Source organism: Convolutriloba macropyga, chromosome 7 (assembly GCF_964194025.1).
Source record: "Convolutriloba macropyga chromosome 7, txConMacr16.3, whole genome shotgun sequence".
Classification (NCBI taxonomy): domain Eukaryota; kingdom Metazoa; phylum Xenacoelomorpha; order Acoela; family Convolutidae; genus Convolutriloba; species Convolutriloba macropyga.
The window spans coordinates 43,927,049-43,948,152 of NC_134474.1; the positions used below are offsets into that span (position 1 = coordinate 43,927,049).

Genomic DNA, 21,104 nt, shown 5'->3' on the forward strand with positions numbered 1-21,104 from the left:
GGTTTGGTTACTTTTCCCTTAGATCCGGCAACGAGACCGTTATCTAGGTACCATATTTATTATGAGATCTGAAACCAATCTGATTTTGAGTACAATAGACCATAACATCAGATTCATTTTGAATTTGTACGTTTTTGTAAAACAAATTTGTGTGTTGGGAATAGCAAACAATTCAAAGAAATTATCTGCAATTAGGATATAGTAGCTTTTTTTGTTGTTTCAAATCCAACCTTGACCATCAATAAACCACTCTGGTGGCCTGATGACGTCTGCGTTTGGAACTTGTAATCGTTTTTTCTCTTTGAAACCTTTATAGTTTAAATTTTATTTGGCGCTGTATTTTTGAAAAAAACGTCTCTTGTTCAGGTCTTCTTCGTAAGCTGAGCAATGAGATCATCCTGCGATGCAGCAAAGAGATCCACTTGGACAAGATCTTTGATGGTTACTGTGTCACCTGCACTAAGACTCTCAACGAGGCCATCGACTGCTGCTCGAAGTGGAAGGAGACATATGAACGGGTCAGTTGAACTCGATGTTGCACCCTGAAATTAAAGAAAAATATGCTGCACGCGAACAAAAATATGGCCGCCTTTTTTTCATGGCAATTGGAGGAGACTTGTAAACTCAGATGTGATATTATAGGACGGATCAGCAAAGCAGTTCACGACTACCTTCCATGACTAGCTAAAGTTCTTCTATATTGACTATTTATACAACCCATTATTGTAAAATAATTGCTTTTGTAATAGCTTATCTCGACTCTTAAAATGCTATTCAATCTTGCATAATATTTTCTAACTCTTTCGTCAGTTTCCGCATAGAGGTGTGTAAAAAATGTTTTGTTCACGGAAGAGAATTGAACAGATTCCAATTTCATTTGTTTCACAGAAAAGCGAAGTGCATTCTGGTGTCAATCGAATTGTAAGATTATGTTTCTATCTCTGTCTTCCATCTGAGCCTTTGATTAATTTCTCATCGTATTTTTCTTGCAATTTTGTCAATCAACTTTTTTATCTTCAAATTAATTGCCTGATTTGTTTTTTAATTTTATGATATTAACATAATTAATATTAACATGATATTAACATAATTTTGTACTCAACTATTTGTAGTGTTTTTGTAGATTTCTAAAGCTCATCAAACGATAACGGGGCAGGAGTGGGTTCTGGACAAGACGAGTGTGTTTGCCCAGATCGAGGCATTCATTCAGAGATGTCGAGATCTCATCGAGGTAAGAGAGAGTATTCTGAGAGGTCTTGTCAGATTTAGTCTTTGTATCAACTTTAGCAACCACCTTTTTGATATAATCCAGGCCGGGCTACCTCAGTTCTATGATTCAAAGTGAAGATATTTGTAGTGATATTTTTAGATAATGTTTCTGTTAAACTTTTCATTGCAATTGTACTCAAATCCAAAGTCTGCGGGTTGTGTTTTTCTCTGGTAAATTTTTATGTCATTTAAACCGCGACTTGTGCTTTTAAATTGTTTCAAGACTGTGTGCTCTAACATGTTTAATGTCATAATTCTAAAATTTGCTACAGATTTTGTTGATAGTTTCAAATTAAAAAAGCAGGATGTGAGCCTTTGTCTCCTTTTTTTAGATGAGAAGGGGGAGGGGGCGGGGCGGGGGGGGGGGTACTAGAGAAAAAACCATGAACCATATGCCTGCTTGGCCTTGTTTTTTCTTGTCTCAATTTCAACCGCTCAAGAAAGTGAAACAGTTGACCAATACGTAAAGAAAAAAAAACAAAAAATACATTAGGGAGAAATTAAACAGCGAAATTCGATGAACGTATTTCAATAGCAGGACAAGTACAAGGTTGTGAGAAAGTATTTCTATTAGTGGTAAAAGGACCAAACTATTCATATGCTTATAAAAATGATTCTTTAAATGTAATTCGTTTAGCAAACTTTTTGTTATTATTAGAAAATTTGAATTTACATTTCAATTTGGAAGAAAATTCATCGGAGAACGCTATTAGTGGCATTATTTCAAAGCCGCAGCAGAGTGTAATGTTTTTACAAGGGTTTTGTGAATTTCCTTTGTACAGCGAAGATCTGAGGATTTTAAAAGATGGGGTTTCCCTCAAACTGTTGTAAAAAGTTGAAAGAAACTTTAAAGATTTTCCAACTTCTATCAAACTTAGGCTCACTGCGTAAAAATGCGTGTTCAGGGGTTGATCTTAATGACAGAAAAAACATTTGGATTTAATTACGAAAAAATTTGTGCCTAAAAATAATTTTCATTTAAATCCGATTATAATGAATAATACTTTCGATCACAAAAAGATGAGCCGGCTAAAGTGAGATAATCTTCTTGCCTGAGTTTCTGCGCTTTTCTGTCGCTTATCGAAATGCGATGTTCTTAGGTTGTGTTAAGAGCACTGACACAGAGAATATTGAATGTTATAAGATTTTTGATGTGCTGTTGAGCTACGTCTTTAAGGCTCCATCCGAAGATTTACTTTTTTCCTAGAGACAATTGCTCTGATACATTCTTAGAGACAATTGCTCACTTTAATTCCCATCACATTTAAATTTCTCCGGATGTGAATTATCTAGGTCGTAGTTTGTGCCAACTCTGGAGTTGTTGTTACCAAGCACACCTAAGCTCTTGCTTGAAATTATTCATCTTTCCGGAGTTTTTATTTGGTTAAGATAAGGAGACTAAAGATTTTTTCATTGGGAGACAGCTAAAACATTGCGAGTATTTAATTGCTGTCAAATGAAGTTTGTAGCAAGTTTATTAGTCCTGTGGTCTTTTTATGCTGTTTTTCGCTTGACCGATTTTGTTTCTGACTCATTCGAGTTTTCGTCGTAGAAATTGGGATAAAGAGGTACCGCCCGGAGGGCATTGAGTGCTCTTAGAGCCCTAAGTTTTACTATACTCTATTAATGCTATTCTCAAAAACTGTTTGGAGGAGGCGATTTCATAGTTTGAAGGGCGGTTCTGAGTCTTAAAAGTTATCCTTCGTTATCCCCCCTCAATACTCCCATTATTCACCCTCATCCAACTGTCGATTTGAAGCGCCTCTCACCTAGCCTTCGCAACCCTACCCCTCATCTCGCTTGAACCCCCTAACCCCAACGTTTTGGGTCAGTGAACCTGTGAATTTAGATATAAAACTTTATCTTACAAAGCAAAACCAATACCAGAAAGCAGAAAAATGTACAAATTTTGCTCTTCAGTTTTTAAATCTTTTGATGGAATTATTTTCACACGAATTTTTAATCCACCTGCCTGTGGGCTGTTCATTTCATTTTTCAACAATTGGTTGTCACCGTTTCCGACGTTGTAATTTTTAACTTTTTTGAGGAAAATGTTAATTTTTGTTAAATCTTTGGATTAAATTGTTAACTTATCAATCTAATGGCTCTAAAAGAGATGGTAGTCTAATCACTTGGCAACTATAAAATTTATAGTGCTTTGTCATGCCTAAATTGCTTCTAAATTGGAAAAAAAATAAAATATACCGTAGGCAAAATTTTGGGGTTTAAACCGTTCTGGGTTTACCCAGCCATGCTTTTATTGTTTTGAATATGAGTGCAGAAACTGATCTGGATGTGTTTTTGCTACAAAATTGAAATAGCTTGTCGATGTAATTCATCATTCTGTCTTGTAAGTACGCTCATCTTCTCGATATTCATTAATTTCTAGTCTATGTGGCGCAGATTCAAGCCAACTTCGCGAAGTATCTGTAATACTAAGAATAAACATTTACGATCTGTGTCAAGTACTAAAAAGGGCCCTTAGGGTGTAGACGGAAGAAATCTGTCTGTTTGAGGAGTTTTTTGCCTCTGCGCTTTCAAGCGAAAGGAAAGTTTCGAAAGTTTTTGTCTCCAATGTGATTGCACTGATATTCTGTTACCCTAGCACACCAAAAGCGTTCTTTAATTTGCGCTTTTATGTTTTTTAAAATAAATCTAGGTGTATCAAAATGTCGCTGGTGATGTGTTTCATGTTCTCTTCTTTCTTTTTTGTGTTTCTTCAGTTGAGTTGAGGAATCAATTAATTATAGCTATGTTGAGTGTTTCAAATGGTTAAAAGCTTCGATGTTTTTATTTTAGGTGTGCGAGTGCCAGATGCACTTTGCGAGATACGAGGATGGCCAGCAGACCAAAATGCCAATCTTTCCTGGACAGAGGGGTCCAGATGTGGTGCGATCCCTGCAGGAGATAGAGCACACCTTCAGAAGGAATCTAGTCATCCTCAAGGATATCAAACACACCATCCTCGATGTCAAGGTGTCAAATCTTCAATTGGTTCAATAGCAAAAAAAGTTTTGGGTATATATAATACTCTACCCTTAATGTGTAAAATTTGTCGACTTCATCAGAGTTGCTCAATTCGCAAAATTGTAGGATACTGAACATAATGATTGCATGACAGTTTGCAAGTGTTCTGTTGCTTTAAAGAGAAATATATTGGTTCATTTTGTATATTCTGCTGTTGTGTTTTAGGCTACTTCGTGGCATGACGACTACAACAAATTCCGCAATGGAGTGAAAGATCTTGAGGTGATGATGCAGAACACGATTAGCTCTGCCTTCGAGTCAGTCAGAACTGTGGAGCAAGGTGTGGATCTGCTTGACATATTCAGACACTTATCCACTCGAGAGGTCAGTTTGTTAAAATTGAGTTTAAAATCTTAATCCATATTTAAGCTGTACATTTTTTAAAATCCTCCTGCTAGTTTTTCCGTGGAAATGTAAACAAGGATGCTCGTTAATGTCCGTTCGCACATGATGTTCCGACCCGAGCTCATCTACTTTTTTGACATAATTGTCAACCTAATGATGAGATAATTAAAAATAGATTTTTAAGTTTAAAAAAATCGTTACACAGCCGAACTACTACTTGAAATACATAACACCACGCCTCATTACACCGCTCAGAAGATCGGCCATTAGAAAGACTACGATAAAAAAAACAAACGACAAAATAAGCAAAAACATAAATTTTTTAGCGAATGTGCTAAAAGAAGAAAAAAAGAAATACAAATATTGACCACTCACAAAACTTATATGAAAACGCAGATTGTCTAACAAACAAAACATCAGTTATGACATGATATCAATGGAAAAATGGTTTTTATTACAGTGAATTGGATGGAACCTCTCAGTGATGAGAATAAATTACAGTTGACGAAAAGAACAAAAACCGAAAAGTATAAAAAGTATTTGAAAACGAACAATATCATAAACTTTAATACTATTCGCTATAAACTGACTGCATTGAGTAGCATCTTTCATTTAATCCTTACTTAGAAGCCTATGAGACTAGTCAGCATTTGACGACTACATGAAGAATTTCAGAAAATTTCACAAAAAGTTGAGCGAGAAAAGTGTCAAACCCAATAAAAGAGTTTTGGTAAAAAATTTTCTTTTTTCATTTTCTTTTTAGTAGCAATGGCCTTGTTCTTTTCTTTACAACATGACTTCAAAAGTATAAAGAAACATAATAAAACCACGAAATTTTTGAGAAAACCAGTTACATCAACGCCATTAAATTCAATGGCTTTCAACGGAAGTCAAAAAGTACGCTAAGTTATACCTCAATCAGAAAGAAATGATGTTTTTCAATCATAAGTAATCAACGGGACATCACAATAAGTCTTATGATTATGAAAACAATAGCAAATACATTTAAAAACCAGAAATTTATTAGAGAAGTAAAAGAAGAAAGTTTTTAAGCCATTGAAACCATAAGCGTTTCTCTGAAAACTTTATCTATGATCCATTGGACGTCTTCTCTAAGCCAATGGGAACAATTAATAATGGGATAATGAGATAAGATGTCAAAAGGAACCAAAATCCGACATTTTTTTTGAAATTACGAAAACTTGTGGCATCGAAGTCACAAAACCAATAATTAATAGTTAAAACCGCTTACCAGAATATTTTTGTATGCAATAAAAAGGAAATGGGTTTGGTCATTACTGATATTTACTTGCATATTATGGAAGTAGGTTTAATAAAGGTTAGCGTTTAAAAAAATTCAAAAATTTTTTTAAAAAGTATTAACAGCCACTCAATTCAAGAGCTCTCAGCGGAAGTCATTAATCCCCGATAGTAACACAAGGATGTTTGTCATTCGGAAGTCATCAAAAAGACATCACAATAAGTCTTTTGATTATGAAAACAACAAAAAAAGCAGGCAAAACCCAAAAATTTCAGTAGAAAAGAGTAAGAAAGTGTCGTAGCCATTTGAATCATAAACTTTGCTCTGCGAACTTGATCTATGATCAATTGAAAATTTTTTCTAAGCCACCGGGAATTATCAATATTAGAATACGGTTATAAGAAGTGAAGAGTAATCAAAATTACAAAAAAATATATCCGAAAACTTTTTTAAAAAAATTAAGCGAACTCGTGGCATCGATTTCATAAAACCAATAGAAGATAAAACTGCTAACCAGATTCGTTTTAGATGCAGTTGCAAAGAAAGAGGTCATTTTATCACTGAGATTAACTTACAGTTCTCGGAAAAAGTTTAAGTTTGGGTAATGTCCAAAAAAAATCCAAAAATTATTTTTGAAGTCTTAACAGCAACTAAATTCAAGAGCTTTCAAGGAAATCCACAAATAGGCTACCTTAAGCCTCGATGGGAAAAGTGGGATGTTTTTCATCAATATAATATCAGTAAGACATCATAATAAGTCCTATGATTATGAAGACAACGACAAATACAGGCAAAAACCAACAAATATTCAGCCAAATTTTCCAGAAGAAAGTGTCGATGCCAATTAAACCATAATCTTTACTCTGAAAACTTTATCTCTGATCCATTGGCCGTTTTTTCTAAGCCAATGGGAATAATCAAATTTAGGATAATGGAAATTATTTCAAAAGAAATCAAAATTACAAAAAAAATCAGAATTGAAACTCGTGGTATCGAAGTCCTAAAATTAATAGTTATCAGATAAAACCACCTACCAGATTAATTTTGGTTGCATTAAAAAGGAAGATGGTCCTGTCATTGCTGAGACTGGCCAACTGTTCATGAAAATAAGTCTAATATCGATTAAAAGTTCAAAAAAAAATTCGAAAAATTGATTTTAAAGTCTTAGCAGCCATTAGTTGTCCACTCAAAGCACTATATAGGTTTACCTATTGAACAATAGGAAGTCGGTTGCACTTTTATTTAGCGAGTCTATGCCATAGGACTACCAAAAATAAGCGAAATCTTAAAAGAAAATCAAATTTTCATTAAAATTTTCGAAAACACAGATTCGAAGACAAAAAAAACATGAGTGATTCCTTGAAAACGAATATTTTGTTCATTGTGTATCAGTTGACTATTAATTTAATAGGTTTGACCTTTATAAAACCTCGATATGATAATAGACTATTCTCTAAGTGATTAAAAAAACAATAATAAATAGGAAATTTTTCTATAAAAAACAGCTCTCAAATTGAATTCTTTTTTGATAGTAATTTCCTCAAGACATTTTTTTGATAGTAAACTTCCTCAAGAGACCAGAACTAGCCTTTTTATCGATCTATTGGTAACACAAAATTGCTTCAGTTTGTAGCGTGAAATGTAGTTTTGAAATAGTATTTTTATAGAAAGGCCTTAATTTGAACAAAAATTTTGCTAAAAATGAACAAAATCATGCAAATATCGCGTGTTCACTCAAAACTTTAAACCTAGATAACTCTTCGAAAAACACAAAATTAAAAAAATCTTTTTAATTTTGAATTCTACGCTGGATGAGCTTTTTAATGATTCCACTCACAACTCTCTTAGATGATTATATCGATCAGCCAAAATTGACTGAACAAAAAAACCCATTTGAGTATATAGTTCCTCCCCCCACAAGTGGGGTCGGAACAATTACAAAGTATTTCTCTGCAGAATTTGGAGAAGATAAATGAAAGCCATAATTCTATTACTGGATCATATTATTGGGCTCTTATAATGTACACTAATTTGTAAATGCTCTAAGCTACATGATTGTTCCAGCCTCCAAATTTATTTGGCGAGTTAGGATTTTATGCTATCCTGGCTTTTTGTTGGGTCAATCTTTTATGGACAGCTACAAAAGTGGTATCATTCGAAAGTCCTTGAAAATCAGAATCAATTGTTGCAAAGAAGTTTCCAGTTATTTTCCGGAAATTAACATTTTATATCAATTTTAGCTCTGTTCATAAAGACATTTCAAACGTTTTCAATCAATTTTTCAATTTTGGACAATTTTTTTCCATTTATTGTTTGTTTTCGTTCGATTAAGAGATTTCACAGCAAAATTGATGCCGCAATCAGTTGATGCTCGACCAACGAAAACTTTATAGTGACCACTCATAAAACGGTGCAGAGTTTTGAGAAAATAGCCAACGTCATCGGCTGTCATAATCTAAGCTCCTCGTCAATTTTTCTTGCGAAATTTCAGTAAAATAACATGCCGTGTTTTACCAAAGAACAACTAAAGATTATTATGATGAAAAATTATCGATTATTATCAGTGCCTTAGCTTCTTTGTATCGTGCTCAGATTATCTGTCGCAAGACTTTTTAAATTTTTTCTTTCTCGAAGGAAAATGAGGTTTAAAGTTTTCAAATTTCTTGCGTTTGATCTTTTCACGCTTTTTGTAGTACAGATTTTTTTCTAAGACTGGAATTATTGTGAATGTGATCAATCCACCAAAATTGATGTGATAAGCTAGCTTAATTGAAAAAGACAAAACAAAGAGACGGGGTAAACATAATTTTCATTGATAAAATTGCAAAAGTTGTTTTCTTTTCAAGTTTTTGTTTGATTCAAATGTTTTTAATCAGGCGATTTATAGAAAGATTTTACCGCATAACTTATGGAAGATAGACAACAATTAAGGTGCCGGAAAGTAGCCATGATTGACCCACTTGAAGTCAAAAGGATTAAAAGAGAATATGAAAAGAAAAAACACGAATTAAGAGCATTTCTTTTCCAATTGTCTTAGTGTGCCACATTGCAAAACAACTTCAACTACGAAACAAAAAACAAAACAGCGAAAAAACTCTTATAAAGTTCATTTATTGCGTTGAAAACAAGCTCAACATTCAACTCTCCTCATCGTAATAAAACACATAGAAATTGTCGATATAAAGATGCATTGAGATGCAAATACTAGAAAACAAATCTTGAAAGCACAAGAACAAGAGATAAAGGCTGAAAATTAAAAAAAAATCGAGTCAAAATGCAATTAATTTAGTTTTTTATAAAAATTAATATTAACCCATTTCTTCGTGTTCTTATTTATAGCAACTTTTGTTCGGTAGATTGATCTAAAAACTCTCGGGACGTAAAAGAGATGGCGCCCAAATACCAGCCATTTTGGGTTACCGATGGTGGCTATTAAATTGGTTGGCTTAGTAGGTTGGAAAACTTCTCTGTGAAGCACTGCTGATGCCAATCCCCCTTGTTTTTTAATTCTCAATATATTGTCGTGTGTCACTAGCTTTAATGTATCCTTTTCCCTAATATGGTTGATTATGCCTTATTTGTTTCTAGTGACTTTATGATTAATTCATAAGTTTAAGTCAAAATCGTTTGTCACTCGAGTTGCTTAACAATTGACATCTGTAATTTTGCTGATTTGGGAAATTGATAATTTCTTCAGACGATCAAGCGTACCCTGGACAAGAAGGTGGTGGAGGTGGTGCAGATGTTCTGTGAGGAGATGAACAAAGTGAAGAAGGAGCTTAACAACAAGAGGCCCTACCTGTCCCTCCAGTACCCCAAGTACTCTGGACAGGCACACTGGATCAGGGCTCTCAAGAGACGTCTCGACAACAACTTCAAGGTCATCCAGTTTCTCCTACCTTTCCCAATAGGATTTTTGGGAACCATTGTTGTGAACCTTTTAGAAATTCTGAGTCGTTAGCCATGATCTGAGTTTAACCCGAAAATTGGAGGACTTAGTTTGCCTGTTTCTTCAGAGATTGTTTAGGTTAAAGTATACAAGATGCGCTGCTTGTTTTTGTATATATCTAGTAACATTTGTATATCTTTCAGAGCATGAAACATTTGGTTGGTCGTTTATAAGTACAGAAATTATATTTTCACTTTCATTGTTTTTGAGGTCACGGAGTTTTTGATTTTTACCACAATCACTAGCATTTTGCTTTGCAACGTTGTTGTTAGAAACTGTTTGATGACCTGAGATCTTTCCTACATCATCATTGCTAACTGTTTTGATAGCTTTAAACGCTATTATAGGCATCTTTCTTTGGTCAAAAAGGACTTGTTGCTAGTATTTAAATAAATGTTTCGATGAAACTTAACATCCGCACATTAGTTCAACCCTGTAACACTATCGAATGCCCCACCTCAAACTAACACAAAGTACGCTTAACAGCAATTGTTTTTGAAAAGAATATTTTGACGGACCTTAAAAATGCTGGAATTCGCACGTCCAATGGTTTCCACGTCCAGATTTTTGTAACAGGTAGGATGTATAGAGCAGCAGGGTGTCAGGACAAAATACACAATGACAAAATACCCAAAATATAATGGCCTTGGTATTTTGGCACATTGAGTATTTTGGCATTGGGTATTTTCTCGTGCAACCGAGCACCAGATATGATCATTTTTAAATAGTGCCAATTTTTTATAGATAATTTGGTTTCATATTCGGCTCCTTTTTGTTCATCTGATTATGCGGCAAAGCAAACCCTTATTTTTTTGCGTCTATTAAGTAATCTGTATTATTAACGACAATAAAAAAATCTTTTCAGGTGATCGAGGCAGCCTTTTTTGTGAACGAAACTCCGGTGTTCGAAGAAGCGAAGCAGACCTACTTGCAGCTGACTAGCAACTTGGACGACACAGTTAGAAAACATTTCACAGAGTGGCAAATGCTGGCTGAGAAAGAAATTGGAAAAGGCAGCAAGAATGATGCACATAAGAGATTGGAACAGCCTCTCATGATTAGGTCTCATGACAAACACGGCATGATTGAGGTCAACTTCGACAGGTACGAAAAAGTGGTTCGGATAACATTTCTAAGTCAAAGTAAATTATCGCTGAGTTTCAAAACAATTAGAGAATTTTTATTAATTATCTTGCCGGCTTTTTTGATCATTTCTGGAACATTTTGCGGCTGCATTTATGTATGAAATCTGCAGTTGGAATTGAGCAGTTTGAATTGTGCAAGAATTGTGTTCAAGAGGTACTCAAAAGTGATTCTGACAGCATTCCATTTGCCCAATTCCATTTACCCAATGCCAACTTTGTTTTACCCTATTGTTAAAGTTACAACAACGACTATTTACCATAAAATGGCCCCTGGAAATTGATATGAAACTATCACAACCGAACACCGGATAATTGTACGAAAACATCAAAAAGCATTGGGTATAATGACATTGGGTAAAATGGCAGGTTTGGTATAATGACATTGTGTAAAATGAAATTGGGTAAATTATCATGTAACCTTCAAAACCAAAGTAATTCATTAATATGCAGTAACTCATATCGATGAGGAGACTAATGAAGACAATATTACCCATGTTTATAATAATACTGCTGTAATTTTTTTCAATAAATAATCGGAACTATGCCATTGTTTCCCAGTGATCGATTAATTTTCTTAGGTTCCTACAAAAACTGTTCGTAGAAGTTCATTACTGGCATCGCCTCATGTTCGAAGTGCCTCATTACGCTGGAGAAGTATACCAAAAGAGAGATGAACTGATGAAGTTACGTGAACAAGTCCTGTTTGTGGTTCTGGACTACAACAGAGTAGTGGCAGCTTTGACCGCTGAGGAGAGGGCTCTGTTCAAAGAGAGGATCCGGTTCTTAGACAAAAAGTTGCACCCCGGATTGACTAAATTGATGTGGGTCACAAAAGGCGTTTCCGAGTTCTTTATTAACGAGTGCAGGAAAAATATTGCGCAGGTAACTTTGCGCATATGATTAATATGTCCACCTCCGCTGCTGATCATTTACGTTTACGACAGGCAAACAGCCGAGATTTAATTAGATTATTAATAGCCGCCCTCATCTCAGCCGGCTATTATAGCGCTCCTATTTTTTTTACAATTCAAAGAATTTGAATTGCATTGGGGTGCTGTCTTTTTTTTTATGATCTGTTCACACATTTTCATGATTTTTGAAGTCAAATTGGAGTAGTGATTTTGGTCACGCCGAAACAGGAACTGAAACGAAAAAGCGAGTGGTTTTTGCGGCGTGAAATTTTTTTGCTCTAAATTTAAAGTAGAGTGAGAAAACGGTGTTTGAACAAAAATTCGCTTTCTAGCTAGTGGTTTTTTTGTTAACTTGCGGCAATTTCACTTTGATTTTTACGGTTTTTTTCGATTTTTGGATCGATTTTTTTTTCTAAATGCTTTTTCCAATCCATTCATAGTCCGTTCTTGGTCTAGTTTTCTGTTTAGTCAATGAAAATTTTTTGAATTGTACGTCAGGACTTGTCCTGCTATGTTTTTTTACTTCGTCGAATGAAAAAATGTTTAGCTTTACCTAATTTTGCCGCTTTTTCAACATTTTGCGTGATATCTTTTTGACTTCTCTAGGCTAGCTTCTCTCTTCTCTCATTCTGCTAGAAGTGATTTGAACATCAGTTGCTCAGCAAAGCAATTCAAAATGAACAGAGTCAGTATAAAAAAATTGAAGTCAGAAGTAGAAACGGGATAAACCCATAAAGCCCTATTTTAGATGCCCGCTATTTGAACGTCGTTCCTATAAGTCTTAGTTACCATCTCTAATGCTTATTGGTATTGATAGTAGCCCCTGTAGTCTCTCTCTAAGAAACAGAAGTACGTTATGTTCAACTACGAAATGCCATCAAAATAAATCGGACTTAAAAAATGTTTTTGTACAAAAATCTTTTTTTTTCAATATCTACTCTTTCAATCCCAATCATGCTTATTGGAATCAACGGCGGCTATTTTCTGGCAATCTGCCGGGTATGTTTTTGAATTTTAATCCAAAATGGGCGGCCAAATAATTTTCGGGCTACTATGGGCCAAAATTTCCTTTAATTTATTGCGTTTTTATTTGCTTTCCGGAAGAGACTTCCTCTTGAAGGAAGACAGAAAATTTTTAACCCAGTGGATTATGACCTGTCATAATTGATATTTTTACACATATTAGTTAATTACTTTTATTGATAAATTGTAATGGCTAATCCCACGTCTTATTAGGCTATGCAAACCGTTATTTGCGCAGAAACAAGAATTAGTTTGTTGTTGTTCACATGTAGTTAAAAACTAAAGTTTTTAAAAGAAAAAGGGCAAAGAGGACAAAAAACGAAACACCCTTTGTGTGTTCAGATCCAGAATGTAGTTGACGAGTACAAGTTCAACAACATGAACGTGAGTGCCTCATGCAAGAAGATAAGCGAGATGCTGATGGTGGTGATCCGGAAAGACATCTACTCCAACCTGGAGTTCGAGGAGGAACAGGCTGCTCATCAGAAGAAGGTTGCAGCCATGCTCAATGCCGAGAGGAGTGAGATTGTCAACTTCCTTCTCAAGACTAACGAGTTCTTCAGGCGGGACGGCCCTGATGTGAGTCATTTTGTGGATCCTTATTTCTGTTCAACTGCATTTTTAAGCGTCGCTTTGAAAACGAATGGGGAGAAATTTATTTTAAAAATCGTCATGACGATGTCATGAAACCACTAAATTGTCATTAAACCACTAAAATGTCATGAAACCAGATTATTTGAAGCCACAAAATTGTTATTTCAGATAACTACTTTTCAAGATTCAAAAAAATAATTGTTTTGATCCTTTGTAGAACTTTCCTTAGGATGAATTTTACTGTCTTGAGAAAAATGCCCTTAGTGAAATATTAGTCGCTAAGTTTCAGTTTGCTAAGATGGCTTCCATAAATTGAAGGTTTTTATCTCACAGAAGAACAAATACTATTTTTGTAGGCTGGGTATCTTTTCCAATAACTGAGTTGCCAATAACCAATCACGGAGTAACATTTGACGAAGCAGATTAAATTGATGCTTTCATTTTCTTTCACCTAGTCCTTACCATTTGTTTGACAATGAAACACTTATACGCTAAATTCAGTATGTAAACATATTGATAGTAATGTGTATATGGGCACCCCAGAACAATGCGTTATGAGTCAAAAATTTACTTAAAAATATCCTAAAATTTACATAAAAATAGTGATTTATAAAAATGGACTAAAATTACTATAAAAAATACGATACATGAATTATATACAATACACATAACGCGTTGTTCTGGGGGTGCCCATATACACATTACTATTGATATTAATACTTGAACACAATCAGTGACTTTATTCACGTGCCATGTCATCTTTTCAGGTCCAGACTGGGTTCTTCAACTATACTGACAAGATGGACCGGATGGTTGAGGAGGCATTCAGACTCAACATCAAGTGGAGTCTCCAGGAGTTGTCCAAGGCCATCAACGGAGATGGAAAGACACCGCCCAATCCGCTCTTCAAGGTTATTATCACACATTATTCCTATGAAACCTAGTTTTTTTTGCAGAATAAGGAGGTTTAATTGCTTTTTACAAAGTTTTAATGCTCCTTTATTTCGTGTAAATTCGTGTAACTTTGCTCCATATTTTTGGTCTTGGATTCAGATTTTCAGGGCATTGTTAAGTGATAGGCTCCTACAAGTTAGTTCATATTTTGAAAGCGTTTCGTTTTAAGAATAGTTTTGAATAGTCCATATTGTCTGCTGAACAAATTAAAAACGGAATGTTTTAGGTTTTGGCTCCTATGTCGTTTTTGACCCCCATTTGTAAAATGTGTAATTTTATACAGCAAGTGCTCACTAGGCTTGAGGGATGTGACTAGGGCGAAACAGTTGTTGGAAAGTTTGTTGCAAATAAACAAGCAGATGAAAAACAAATCAAAGCTACTATTGTTGTACCATAGTTCCGCAACAGTTAAGACAAACATGTTTCGTCTAATGTATCCATTGCCGTTTTGAAGCACATATTTGATTAAATGTATTTAAATTAATAAATCTGAAGTAGTAAATTCAGCAATCAGATTGTAGGATTTTAAAATTGAACAGTACTTGGTCAAATAACACAATGTGTGTGCTCGTCTAGGTCAAGCTTGTGCTGGAAGATGATCAGAGAATAGAGTTTGACCCAACTCTGAAGAAGCTACACAGCATTGTGAACAGCATTGGACCTCAGCTGATCTCCAAGCTACATAGCACTCCTCGACTGCCGGACGTGCTGTCCAAATTCAAGTCCTCAAAACCTCCTCTGACAGAAGTGTTCGAAAATGACAACGAGATTAAAAAGTTGCAAAAGGTCATTGCTGAGGGTAAGAGAACTGTTATATATAGTTGATTTGATTTTATTGATGTTGATCTTAATTTATTGGTTCATCTATTGACTGTATTGCTTGTACAGACATGGCAATCTACGAAAGTAGACACTCAAATGTAAAGATTAAGAAAGGAGGTCCCACCGAGATTTGAACTCGGATCTTTGGATTCAAAGTCCAAGGTGCTAACCATTACACCATGGGACCTTGCAGTGACGTTCAAAGCAGAAAATGAATGCTCTCATGAATTTCACAAAACCCTCATGAACTTTACCCTCAAATGAAATTATGAGTGTTTTAATCCATAATAGATCACAATAGATACATATTTTAAGCGCTTGGTACATTATCGCTAGCACTCAGGAATTTGAAATTGGTGTTGAAGTCAAGACTGAAGACTCGCGAGATTTTTGTAGCCCTTTTTGACCGAATATCATCGGAACATTTTAACCTGTCCACGTAAAGATTTGACTGGCTTAAGATGTTTTTATAGCTCTCCTTTCTCCCTACCTCTCTTCAATGTAACCATTTATAATTGATAATCACAAGTGTCTGAGAAGGTGAAAGTCACGAAGAACCGGAAAAGTATTTTAAGCAAAGATTTAAAACATTTACTATGGGGTTGTGAGATTGATTGATCAAATTCGAGGATCTTTTCCGTCTGTGCCCCCCCCCCCCCAGCTTAGTGGGTGCATACTATTTACAACCCCCAGACGCACGTGCCATATTTTTACATAATGATTTACTATTTAATGGAACGTGCTCTGTAACTGGTGGTGATTAAGGTACTGATGAAGAACAAGAATAACGGCAATTTTCAATTTAATTTTTTAGTTGATAATTTGTCCCCTTTTTTGTGGTGCAAATATCTTTATAAAGGCCACCATTATCTATACAAAGATGTCATTTAGAGGCTCACAATTTGTATGTAGTTTTTGATCACTTACATTTATATATTTTTATTTATATAGCGCTTCTCCTTTTTGTTGAAAACTGCCGTCTTCTAATTTGACAACATTTGGGTATATATCTAATAGAACAAATGTTCTGACCCTCTATTAACATAGGAACGCCTTCTGTGCAAAAAGGAAGCTTAGTTATTGTTGCTACTATCTTGGCACATTTATGAACATGTATAACAGATCCTGCTCTTTCAACGTGGGTTCCTTTCTCGGAGATATTTACTGGTGGACTCACAACGTTTTTGATATATAAATCATTGTTTGAATTTTAAGTTGTTGAATTTAACATTGGAGCGTTCTAATTTCCATAAAAAATATTTCCCTTTCTTTGAGAAGTTCGAAGATAAAGGTGTTTATGGAACCAAAATAAGGCTCTTATGGAACCAAAAATTATGTTCAGAGTGGTATGGAAACATTTCCAATCCAATTTATTGCAGGTATGAACAAGAACTCGGTTGACATCCACGACTACCTTGTGAGGTGGGATGGCTACAGGGAGATCTGGGAGATCAAGAAGGACATGTTCATCAAGAGATATCAGAGACTCAATCCGTCTGTCGCCTCCTTCGATGGAGATATCGCAAGGTCACATCTTTTTTTGTTCTTTCTATGTAGTTAAAGAGGTGCAATGATACCTTGTAGACTTGTTTGCATAAGTAAGGCGTTTTGATAAAGTTTGGTATTGCTTTGTTAATTTTTCGCCCTAATTTACAGTTTCCTGTTCTTATTTGATGCTATTCCGAGCGCTTCAATTATTCAAAGAGTCAATTGTCGTAATTTTGGAATTATCTGAAGTTATTAATTGCTCTCAAATGAAGTTAGAAGCAACTATTGTCTACTTTTCCGTTGTTGACTGCTCAATTAATTTTTGCATCCTGACGTTACATGTCTAAAATTGCTAAATTGCTCTTAATTAATCACAGTTTTAATCAGCTTAACTCAATTGGCGACAATTAACTATTAAAAGTCACCACAACAGTGACAATTTGGTTGCTTTATTTTTTTGCTTAAAATCTTAATAAGGGTCTGTATTGTCATTTAAATGCCCTTAATTAACTTAATTAATCCCGAGTTGAGTGTACTCCAATAAAAGAATCGAGCCCCGTCCGCCTTTTGAGAGCAATTTTTTTGACGTTGTTTTTGTTCTTATTTTTATTATCTTATAAATGTTATTATATCTTATTATTATTCTTATAAAAATTGTTGAATGTTAAAAAATGTTTCATGATCGGGTACACAAAAGAAAGGCTGATCGAAATAGATTAAATTGCTTCTCTAAGCTAAACTTATAGAAAACTTGAAGCTGGATAACCTGCTTATATTGTGATTTGGATCATGAAGTGAAAAATATAATTAGTTTTTTGTTGTTTTAATATTTCGTCAGCTTTTGCTATTCTTTCGACTTTCGTCGCTGGTTTCACATTTTTCTCCCACAACTTTGGGCCTGAGGTTTTGCGATGAGTTTTCTCGGACTCACTCTGAAGTTATAGTGAATTCGTTCTATGTCTTCTTGAAGTTTGCGCAAATTATTTTTGTCCATTTTTGCCCTGAATTCAGCTAATTTCCATTGGTGTTTAATTGAAGACTAATGACGTTTAGTCAATCGATATCTGAGTGAATTATTATTTGTTGTTTTTGGTCAAAATACCTTAATTGTGATCCATGATAACCTCTAGTAGCGACATTTAGTTTTAATGAACTTTAATTACTCTACAACCCACATTCCCGAGGTTAATTTGCACCCAAGTAAATCTTTTTTTTCTGCATTGGTCAAATTGAACCTCTAATGCTACAACTTCATTAATGAGCTATGCTTCTTTGCTGTTCTATTTATCATTTGCTTATCTTTAGAAAGTCATTCACAGTCAGTCGGAAGATTTGTACCGGTAGAAATATTAATTTCTAAATTTCTAGGAAAATTAGGCATTGATAGCGTTCTTGTTGTGTATTGCATACCTATATTTGCTTTGTTTCGATAAGCTTTTGATTAGTTTATAATGAATTTAGTTTTTGGTTTTGAGCTATCTTGAAGTTTTGTGGCGCAGCATTGTCAAATTATGTTTTGCCTTCTCGTATTCTTCGAGATCGATCACTGGAAAGCTGGGTTTGTTATAACTGGACCTTTTGTTGACTATATTTTTTGCCCTCAAAGTTTGCCAAAAAATTGTTTTCCTTGTCTGTTAGCTAGTGCAATCAGGTCATCAGTAAATATTCTCGAGAAATTTCAATAAATCATTCGTACATAACTGACGGAAAAATATGGCTTCAGTGGCTCTTGTTTTTTGCATCTTTTTGAATTTTGGCCAAGTTTTCAGTTGTCAGTTTTTAGCTCGTCATATTAGGGGCTTTTTATTTGTTTTCCAACGAAAATTGCAGCATTTGTTTTAGGCCTTGTTATTGGTTTTAATGCAAAATTTTCTCTTGACCTTTTTGACTTTTCGATTGACTGTTACGTCCTTGATTAATTGAGTTTGCTTCATCATGTTTCGTTCTAAACGTCAACTGAAAATTGAGCCAAAATTGGCTTTGATTACTTGAAATTTTAATTGTGGCCTATAAACACCTCTAATAATGTCATTTAGATTTTGAGTCTTTGTTCCCACTGCAAGCCACCTCTCCCAGAGCAACTTAGTCTTGAATAGAATTGAGCCCCCTACCGTTGTTCAAGACTAATTGGTCAGTTATTTTGGACTTCATGTTAAGATATGAATTGATTGCTTATGCAATCTATTTTCTTCAGGTACAACGAAGTGTCACACTCTGCGCAGAAAGAGGACACAATCACCAACATTAGCTTCATCATGTTGGACAGCAGCCAGCTCAAGAGGAGCATCCAGGAACACTGCAAACTCTGGCAGGAGAAATTCACCACTCTCCTCAAAGAGATCGCCACCGAAAAACTCAACAATCTCACCGAATTCTTCGAGCAACACTGCGAAAAGTAAGAGCAAAAAATAAAATGTCCCAGTTGAAGTCCTCCGCACTTCTTCTGACAAGAGTGTGCGAAAATGGCTACGAGATGGCAAAATTTGCAAAAGGTCCTTGCTGGTGGTAAGATGCCTATGATTTTCATCACAGTGATTTGTTAACAGGTAGCAGTGGCACTGTTAACAGTGGTTTTATTTTACGATTGTTAAGTGGATTTATTGTTCCGACCCTTTTTAGTGGGGGAGGAAATATATATACTCAAATGGGTTTTTTCTTTTTTTTGCTCAGTCAATTTTGGCCGATCGATATATTCATCGTAGAGGGTTGTGAGTAGTGTCATTACAAAGCCCGTCCAGCGTACAATACATAATTAACACAATACAAATAGAAGAAGAAATAGGGCAAGTTCTAAAGTTTACATGAATTTTTGAACATTTAAGAGAGCATCTAATTTTGTTTCTGACCCCCAAAGTGGGACATCATAACAAACATTGCGTAGTGTAACAGAATAGAACCTAAAGAGTTTCACAAGAGCCTCCTAATTAGAATGTAAATAACACTGTTTTCAAGGAACTTAATTCAACTTAAGACCTGTTTTTGACATTACGAGAGGACAATATTAAAAACAAATACGGCAGAACTATAAAATGCACTATTTTTGACGACAAATAGTGCCTAACTCATTAAAACCATTGGAAAACCACAACTGAACATGAATTTTCTCTCTGAAACTTCACAATTTTTTCTCTTTTGCAACGTTCGTGACATCAAAGCCACAACTCCAGAATTGGGGACAAAGAACTAGTAACTGAAAAAGAGACATTCTTTTTAACATTCTCAGCGAAAGCATTTTCTAACCAAAACCAAGGAAAACCAAAACCTATTACATCGCGTTTTTGATCATTAGGAGCAAAACATGAAAACAATTCTCCAATACAAAATAGGACCCAAAATTACGAAAATAAATTAAAGTGCAAATTTTCTGTCTTTCAAGGAATGGAAAACCGTTCATAGGTATCGACTACATAGAATCTTTTTTAATCTGTTAAGACGTAAACAAAAGGAAAAACAAATTTCTCAAAAAGTATGATAGTTGCAGTATTTCAATAAGAACGTCCTCAATTCTACTGCTCCCTGTCGAGTTCTACACGATAGCAGACGTACAGACTAACAGAAAACTTGCTTGGTAGATAAAGGACAAACAGATGAAAACTGGACAACATCTGTGAAAAAGAACAAAAAAATTATCAACGATTCTTAAAAATTCGACAAAGTTTTTGTTGTAACTGTGTCCGAAAATCATTATTGTGTTGCTAAGATCTGTCCAATAATACATATTCAAACTTTTAAGTATTATTGTCAGATTAAACTTAAATCGCGGACGCTGACGATAATTTTTCAAAAATAGTTGCATTGAATACTTGACGAAGTTGAAGAAATCACTACACTTTGAGGTGATTAAGTCGGCATTAACAGTACATATATGTATATTTCTTTCGCAGTTCCGTAGGCTCGTGTTAGGTTTTTCGGCATATAACGCAACGATAGTAACAGGTCCTCATTCTGTTCGATTCGACAAAACGATTCCAAGAAGATGGAACATTCAGACAAAACGATTCAGAAATGGAAAATGGAGATGAGGGGCCTCGATCCCTGTACCTCTCGCATGCTAAGCGAGCGCTCTACCATCTGAGCTACATCCCCTTGGTAGGTATCATTTACGGGATTGCCAGTTCCACCTGTTTCACATCTGTTCTCAATGAGAGTTTTTATACGCCAACCTTTTAAGCTGTGTCCAATTTCTTATATCAGCTCGAAAATATGGCAATTTGAACTCGTCTGAATCCATGATTTAAATAGAAAATTGGGATCTTTTCCGTTTGTGCCAACCCTACGAAATTATGGCTCCCTTGTGGTATAATATTTACACGAAA

The 21,104-nt window shown here is 35.0% G+C and overlaps 2 protein-coding genes and 1 non-coding gene across 3 annotated transcripts in view; 1 reads left to right on the plus strand and 2 right to left on the minus strand.

Moving 5' to 3' along the window:
* LOC142342900 (peptidyl-prolyl cis-trans isomerase NIMA-interacting 1-like) overlaps window positions 1–21,104 on the minus strand; it is a 389,227-nt gene that overhangs the window by 317,520 nt on the left and 50,603 nt on the right. The gene's annotated exons all lie outside the window — the stretch shown is intronic.
* Window positions 1–21,104, plus strand: part of LOC142342901 (dynein axonemal heavy chain 2-like) — a 270,510-nt gene that overhangs the window by 27,134 nt on the left and 222,272 nt on the right. Inside the window, exons 8-19 of the mRNA XM_075394558.1 lie at window positions 367–518; window positions 1,124–1,231; window positions 4,069–4,245; window positions 4,462–4,620; window positions 9,600–9,782; window positions 10,717–10,955; window positions 11,575–11,878; window positions 13,273–13,509; window positions 14,292–14,435; window positions 15,055–15,277; window positions 16,680–16,827; window positions 18,983–19,183. Coding sequence (XP_075250673.1) covers window positions 367–518; window positions 1,124–1,231; window positions 4,069–4,245; window positions 4,462–4,620; window positions 9,600–9,782; window positions 10,717–10,955; window positions 11,575–11,878; window positions 13,273–13,509; window positions 14,292–14,435; window positions 15,055–15,277; window positions 16,680–16,827; window positions 18,983–19,183 — 2,275 coding nt within the window. The remainder of the gene's footprint in view (window positions 1–366; window positions 519–1,123; window positions 1,232–4,068; window positions 4,246–4,461; window positions 4,621–9,599; window positions 9,783–10,716; window positions 10,956–11,574; window positions 11,879–13,272; window positions 13,510–14,291; window positions 14,436–15,054; window positions 15,278–16,679; window positions 16,828–18,982; window positions 19,184–21,104) is intronic.
* Trnaq-uug (transfer RNA glutamine (anticodon UUG)) lies at window positions 15,416–15,487 on the minus strand. The gene has a single exon. It is a non-coding gene; the product is annotated as a tRNA-Gln (tRNA).